The sequence below is a fragment of the Theobroma umbraticum genome, unplaced genomic scaffold (genome assembly GCF_002168275.2).
Source record: "Theobroma umbraticum cultivar Fairchild unplaced genomic scaffold, ASM216827v3 scaffold_44.0, whole genome shotgun sequence".
NCBI lineage: Eukaryota > Viridiplantae > Streptophyta > Magnoliopsida > Malvales > Malvaceae > Theobroma > Theobroma umbraticum.
The window spans coordinates 9499622-9507611 of NW_018397255.1; the positions used below are offsets into that span (position 1 = coordinate 9499622).

At 36.2% G+C, this 7990-nt stretch overlaps 1 protein-coding gene across 1 annotated transcript; it reads right to left on the bottom strand.

The window, feature by feature from the left end:
• Positions 1-761: 761 nt before the first annotated feature.
• Positions 762-4975, bottom strand: GH9B8 (glycosyl hydrolase 9B8). Its single transcript, XM_021418979.2, has 5 exons — positions 4389-4975; positions 4077-4289; positions 3770-3970; positions 3405-3659; positions 762-1684 (listed from the first exon to the last, which is right to left on the bottom strand). Exons 1-5 carry the CDS (start codon positions 4626-4628, stop codon positions 1034-1036), a joined length of 1560 nt encoding a protein of 519 aa, XP_021274654.1. The 5' UTR covers positions 4629-4975; the 3' UTR covers positions 762-1033.
• Positions 4976-7990: the final 3015 nt, after the last annotated feature.

A 7990-nucleotide genomic window follows, 5' to 3' on the forward strand; every position in this document is an offset into this window, starting at 1 on the left:
AACAGGATACTATTTCTTGTTACCACTCCACCAGCGGAGCTTCCATTTGTACAAATTTTGGGAAAATTTTTTAGAGCTTAAATTTGATTGTAAATTTATTTATCGAGATTCATGAATAATATTATCAAAATTAAATATTTTTTATTATGATATTTAAAAAAGAATTAACAGAGACGATGAAATTGCTAAATCCGTAAAAGCACTAACGCTGCAAACTGATATTGTAATGAGCTTAAGCTTTACAATGTAAATGAGAACAAAGAAGTTGCTAATGTTGAGGTGAAGCTGGTCTCTTTTCCAACAATTCATGATCGAGGATGGCTTGGAATGGGGTGGGATCAAAACAGTGATAAAGACCTCTCTCATGTTTGTTTGTCATGACTAGTAGCTCCACATTAGGGACTCTTAATAACCACAATCGGTTCTATTTGTGGTCAAACGTACCAGCCTCTGTTATAAACTTCATTTGCAGCATAGAATTGAGCTCCGTCTTTTGGCAAGCTGTAGGAAGGTTGAATTCGGGAGGAAAAGATAGGAATAAAGATGATGTTCAAGCCTTAAAGATAATTTTCTATGGAAGCAAGTTTGAAAAAGAATTTAGAAATTTAGGTTTCAAATACAAGCAATAAGATTTTCAAATGTAAGGTTCCTTTTATTTTTAGTATAAATTATAAGAATTTTATTGTCTTTTTATTGAAAATTTCAGGAAATTTTATTTTAAATAGAAAGATATAATATTTGAGCTTGAAAGATACATATGCTTACCACTGAATCTATATAAAATGTTATTATTAAACTCTTGAATACAATAATGTTTCACCCCATGCATTTGGCCAACCGACAAGAATAGAGAGTAAAAAAGAGGAAAAACACATGTTGAACTTTATACTTTTACTATTATGAACACTCAACAAAAATGAAGTTACAATATTAAAATGGGGCTTGAACACCTTAGTTCAGCCACACAAAAAAGTAATTTAAAGTGCTCATCAACACTATTGTCTTTTTTAGCCTTAAACTTGATATATTGTTTCTAAGAAGCGGCAACCAATTGCAGTTGATGGCTGTCCTCCAAGTGTAACAATTTTGCGAAAACGCCAACTAATGGTGCTGTGTTATATGTGCAGGCCTCGGTCTGCATGTAGTTATCTCTTTGGTCCATGAAATTATCTTGACAATCAGGTCCCCCGACCAGCGCTCCTACCAAGACATTAGGGTTAGGCTCTTGCCGGCTATACCAATTGTCATAACCCTGGGTGCACCCTATGAACCCCTTATTCTCCCTATATGACACCATCGAGGCCCCTCGATGGTGTACCCTGCTGGGGTACGTTGGACCGTAACCCACTAAATAACTCGTGTTTATCGGATTAGAGCCTAGCATGTAATCCACTTGAGATTTGGCAAAACTGAGGATCTCTCCATGCTCCACCGTTCCCGCTGGACAATCAAGCTTTTTATTCGAGTCCCGAAGGAAGTCGGAGTACACGGTCAGAAGGAATGCCGCCGTCGACACATATTGCATATTGTTCCATTGCCGGATGTATAGAAGACCCCCTGGGGTACGGTCGACGTTGTCGCTGGCATTGTTTTTGTTAAGACATGAGCATAGGTAGTACTCAGCTTTCGATCGGTATTGCTTGAGAACATGAGCGTGGTGCTTGTGTTTTTCTTTCTCTAGTAACTGCAAAGGAAAATTCAGAACTCATTAAGGACGTTGAATGCTACAGAAAAAACAATCAGGGACATGAATCTAAGTTATGTTCCTAGTCTTTTCCCCCTTTTTTTAAGCTGAAAATGATCAAAGTTTGGAGGTAAAAGCATCGTTGTCTTGGTAGAGAACATGGAAGTTTCGTAAGCTGTTAGATGTTCAGAGAATGGAGCTCCATTAAAAAGTTGAAGAAAGACGCAAGATTCAACAGTTGCACTAAACTGACCACGCCATGGATGCCAGCCGCTCGAATGGTAGGTCAGGACCCTTATTGCCAATGTTTTCGCTCTTAATTGGACGTTTCAACACCGACGAAATTTCAAAAACACGTGTAAATTCCAAATTTCCCATCTTTCAGGCATCAGATAATCACGGCTATAATTTCTGCTTAACTTGCTAATTTGTCCAAATCTTTGAATCGCCTCCGACCACTCACAATGACAAAAATTGTAAACAAATTCAAAGTTCAAACACATTTATCCTTTTAGGAATGTTTTGAATACTATTCAAACTAAAAAATTTGGTCTTAGAAATACTTTTGGTTGATTGTGTGAGTACAGTTTTCAGCTGAACAATTTTATTTTCCCAATTGAAAAATCTCCTCTTAAAGTCCTAATCAATCCCTAATATAAGGAAGATTTTACTACCAAAACCGAGCCAACAAAATGTCGGTCTACAAAAATAAACGAGCTGTGCCTTAGCTAACGACTAACAGTTCATAAATGAAAGAGCCTGTATCCATTCAGTTGGATTAGCAGTGGGACCAAAACGTCTGTACCATGGCCTAACCCTACCTAAAAATGTTTAGACAACCCAATCAGGTTCAGCTCATCTACGTGCATGATCTCTGATAAAATTTGATATCTATCTCTCTATCTATTTCCCTTCCCTCCTCTGATTGTCGAACAGCTGAAGCCCAGAAAACTACTGCCCCTTCCCACTAGATTTAAGCCAAGTGGCGGTTAATGGGAGTGGGCATTCAGGGGCATCAGATGCACATGGAGTTGTGCTCCTATTTTTAAAACACTAAAAAGATGGTACCTTAATTAGGGGTTACTCCATCGGTGCACTTTGCTAGCAGTGAAAAAAGTGGAAAGTGTATGATTCAGAATTAAACTATTATTACATCTTTGAATCTAGGAAAAAGCAAAATCCCATGAAGATTTTAGGGGACTCGTTCTCAAGCTAGCAACCAAATTGAAATCCCCGTTTTCATTATGAGAATTCAAAAGCAAAAAGAAAAAGAAAAAGCAAAAGCTGTAAGGAAAAAACTTAGCACATCTTACTCCTCTGTGGTCATATTGTTTTCAAAACTAAAGATTGCGTGTGTGGATTTGTTGTGTTCTTGGTACTATCGTATTTGTCAATAATTTTAAATATTGAAAAAAAATCAAAATATTTCAATTCTAACAGTGTTAAACACACCGAAACATTGGTTAAAGACATAAACCTTAGGCATGGATGGATGCTGATTTGACCTCATAAAAATTTTGAAATCTTCCTAAGAAAGAATTGATACGACCCTAATGTTTTTTTTTTCTTTTTAATTATGAAAAGACACTAGTGTTGACCTCAAAGCATCTGAGAATAATGTATGCACAATAAAAAAAACAGAACAAGACTTGGGTCATTGGGTGCATTGCATAGATAGTTAGAGACAGAAGAAAGAGAGGAATTTAAAGAGAGAGTTCACCTTTGATGCCATAATTTGAATCCCAGCGTACTTAACATCCCAACTGAACTCTGTTATGGCCCAACCAATTCCACCAAAACAGTGAGCCTTGTTTATAACATACTTCAAGTACTCCTTGTTGTCGGTGGCCTCGTACAGCCACAAAGCTGCCCACAACAACTCATCCATGTATCCACTCACCGACGCATAGTAGCTCTTCACCACCCCTACACTCCCATCATACTTCCCTCGATACTTATCCCCGAACTCAAACAACTACACCACCAAAACACAACGTTTTCCACTTATCAATCAAACTACTCTAATCTCCATAATCATGTACTAACATATAATTTATAAGCTGCAGTAACCTCTTTGTGAACTACCTGTTGAGCATGGTGCAAGAGTAAGTGCGAGTAATGTGGGTTTGTTTTCTTGAACACAATTGACGCTGCCGCCATTGCCGCCGCGGTCTCTCCGGCGAGATCCGACCCTGGATTGTTCTGATCAACCTTGTAGGCTTGGCGTGAGGTGGTCATGTCCTCCGGGCGTTGCCAACAGTAATGGTCAGTGTCCCCATCACCCACCTACGGAGTACAATTATTTGTTGATGTAATTTTGGATCATAATTTAACGTACTAAAACGTAACGCTATTGTTGGGGAATGGAATTAATAGCGCATATTTTATGTACCTCTGCCCATAATACATTTGGGCTGGTGTGTGCCTTAATGAAGTAATCTGTCCCCCACTTAATAGCCTCTAAAGCATGCTCCAATTCTCCGGCATTAGCGATCTGATCACGGAATTCGACGACACCCCAAGACAGCATCGTAACGGTGAAAGCCATTGGGAGTCCAAATTTGACATGATCGCCAGCGTCATAGTATCCTCCTACCAAGTCCACCTAACAGAAGCAGAAAAAGACAACTTTAACTTAGAACAACAATCGTAGGGTGAAAAAAGAACCTGTTTCTGGACATTCAAATGAGTTTGGGGGCTATACTCCTTGTTCCAATCCGTCGGTGAGGCCAGAATGGTCACGCCAAGTAACACGTTGGTTGTACGGTAACCGACCGGATCGCTGGGATTCAAAGTAAAGAAGGCTCTTTTTTAAAGCATCAGCATAATCAAACGCTTGATGAGCTGTTGCGGAAATGGTGAAAACAGAGAAGATAACAAGGCAACAATGCCAGGCAAATCTGGGTGTTTGTCGATGATGGTTTAGCTTCTTCATCTCCTCCATTGTCCCTTCCCTCCTAAACAAACGTTTTTTTTTCTAAGGAGTGAATGGAGAGAAGGGGGGGGAGCGATGCGGTATCAGCACACTCTCTCTTTCTCTTTCTTTTTCACTCTTTGAAACGTGTCTTTACTCAGTGGCCCGAGAGAGTGATTTCATGTGCATGTGACTTTCACATGAGAAAGTGAACAGACCCCTCTTTTTCTTTACAACAAAACCGTGATTTATGCAATGGTTTATTGCTTTCTTTGTGCTATTACTACTCTATACTGTTTTGAAGCGGCGTGGACTAATGTGGCAGTGGATGGGGGAGAGAGTCTTCCTGGAAGTGAGATTTGTGGAAACTATGGATTCTCTGCTCTTGACTAGAGCAAATTCCTTCATACTAGTAACTAGTCCTGGGTGCTTTATTAATTCCATAACCATGGATGATTCAACCAATAGAAATAGGTTGGCATGGCCCAGATGCCCATGATTTTTTTATTTGTCTTTTCACAATATGTTATCGGAAACCGATGATGAAGCAGAAGTCATACAAAAAATTATACTAGTCTAGATTTAGAAGTTTCTCTTTGAGAAGGGGACTAGGGAGTGTGACAAGTTGTCTATTTAAATGCCATGGCCAGCAGGGAGTTGTAAAATTTTTGTCTTCCTAACAAGTAAATGTGAAAGGATTCTATGACCATTCTGCACCAAGTAAGCTGGATATCTATAAACTATTTAAAGTAACATTTGTTTAATTGGAAACAAGATTGAAAGAATTGTTTAATGCTTTAAACGTTATAAAAATCCCAACTGTCTTTCCTATGAGATCATGGGGACAGGGCTCATAATTACTGGGCTGCAGAGAATAAAAAAATTTGACTGCTGCGGGAGGAAGGTTTTAGGTGTGGAGCTGCACAGTGGACACACTGATGCACTGCCTTCCACTGCCAATAGCTTTTCATTTTGTGGCCTTTGACAGAGACAATCCCCGTTGCATAACAGCAACAGTATCTGTACTGCTTGAGAGTATTGAACATGTTTTCCATACCTTACTTTGGATGATTTTATTCCTTTTCCACAAAAAGCCTTGGACTTTATATATTTTCGGATTATTACAGCGCTGTCATTAATTATTTCATATTCTAATACACTAATACTGCTTCAAGATCTGATGGCATATTCAAACTGAAATGATCACAGGCACATGAACATTGCTTTGTTAGTTGCATGAACTCATTGAATGGGCATGATCAACGTTTAATTAACAACCTTGCTTTTGACATGCAAAAGCAAATAATGATTTCGATCACTATGGTCAATGTGGATACCCAAAATGAAAAATGAAGAGCTAAGTCATATAAACAAACTAACAAACTAATTCAATTATATAGCTAGAGGGGTAAAAAAAGGTATATGATTTCTAGGTAAATAGCTAGAGGAAGATTATATAGGTACTTAAAGAACAAGTCTATGATTCCTCCTTATATATATAGCTAGAGGAAAAAAGTGTTTGATTTCTCCTTATATATAGCTTAGGGAAAAGAAGTATAAGATTCCTTGTGGACAAAAAGAATTACCTAAGAAACTATGACTTACAAGTTGCTTCCACCATTTCTTCCTTTCTTAGTTTCTTCCATTTTTTCTTTTGCCTAACATTTATAGTCAGTCCACGTTTCATTTCAAATGGTTACGAAAAGCAAAGTTATTAATCATAGATCATCAAATTGATCATCATTGTTTTGGACCCACGTGCTACTTGAACAAAAACAATAAGCTCATGCACATTCTTCATTACTTCAATCAACCCAAAAATGGTGGACCTGCTTCATATCATATCATAATCATGATCTCGAACTAGCAAAAAGCATTGAATAATGGCAAGTCGATTGATTAGCAGGAAATTGTCTAAAGTAATTACCATGTGTAAAAAAAAAAGTTTAGGCATTTGCTCAAGTATGGTAATTATAGTGAGAAGTGAGAACAATCATTCGAATTTTATGTAAGAATGGTGCAACATAAACATTAATCACTTTGAGTTCAAAACCCCAAGAGGGGAGGAGGGGGAGAGCTCATATCCATAAATTTACCCTCAAATTTAATTGACTCTCCTACAGGCTACAATTAGTAGAGATGGAGTTTTTCGGCTAAAATTCATAAATTTCTCGTTAAAAAACAAGTACATAAAAATAAAAATATTAACAAAGTTCAATAAGTAAATCAGTAATACATAGGAAATTAATCAAAATAGGATCTATACCCTGAATCTTAATCAATAGTTGTTGAAAAATTAATGAGAAATAAGTCATAGTTTTTAATTAATGCCTAAAAATATTCAAATTTTTTTTGTGTAATAGATTTATTTAACAAATTCTACAAATCTATTGGCTTAAATTTCAAATTTTAGTTTGCATAATTAGTGGTTTTCAATTTGTTTAAAATTGTTCAAATTGCATTGACTTTGCACCTGGTAATTGTTTATAGGCATGGCATGCTGGATCCTGCATGGTCCCTCACAGGCGCGACCCTTCTCTGTCTTAGCCTTTGAATATAAGTAACCTGATACGCATGTACTATTCTACACATGTACGTACATACATACGTACCAATGGCATGAAAAGTACGTAATCTAAGGCATAAGACATGCCAAGGACCAGAACCTAAAAAAATGAAAACAAACAAACCGATAATGGAAGTACTAGATTTATGAACTGTACAAAGGTTTTGTTTTTTCACACATTTGAGCAATCATCTGCATCCTAAACTTGATCATTTATTATCTTCGGAAACGTTGTAATATTGTTTAAGAATTTAGAAAAAAAAATGATTTAAAAGTTTCGAATTTAAATTTGAACAAAGAAAAGTGAAATTAGGAAATAATAATATTACTTTACTTTATAAAACTCAATATCATATGTATCAAAATAGAATTTACTTTAAACCTCTATTTGATATTTGAAATTGAATTGACTTCAAGTTAAAAACATAACATAATTAATAAAAGTCTAATAAAGTAACATTTTAAATTTTTAGCAATAAACTAAAAGAATCTTATTATAATTGAGTATGTTAGCTAAGCGTACGATGAGATATGATAGTATACTTTTCACTGTAAAATAAAGGGAAAAGACGAAATAAAAGACCTCATCTTCACTTTTCAGTTTTCGCAAGTTTTTTTAACACACACGTAAAGAAGCATTTATGAATGTTACTAAAAATGCTAAAGAAACTAAAGAGTTGCATAGTAACTTAATTAAGTACGGATTGACATATTAACATTTTTAATTTTGAAATTTCAAATACTAAATTTATATTCTACAAATTATGATATAGTAAATTAATTAAATACTGAATAAAGTTTTCTTAAATTTGGGAAGTCAAAAATG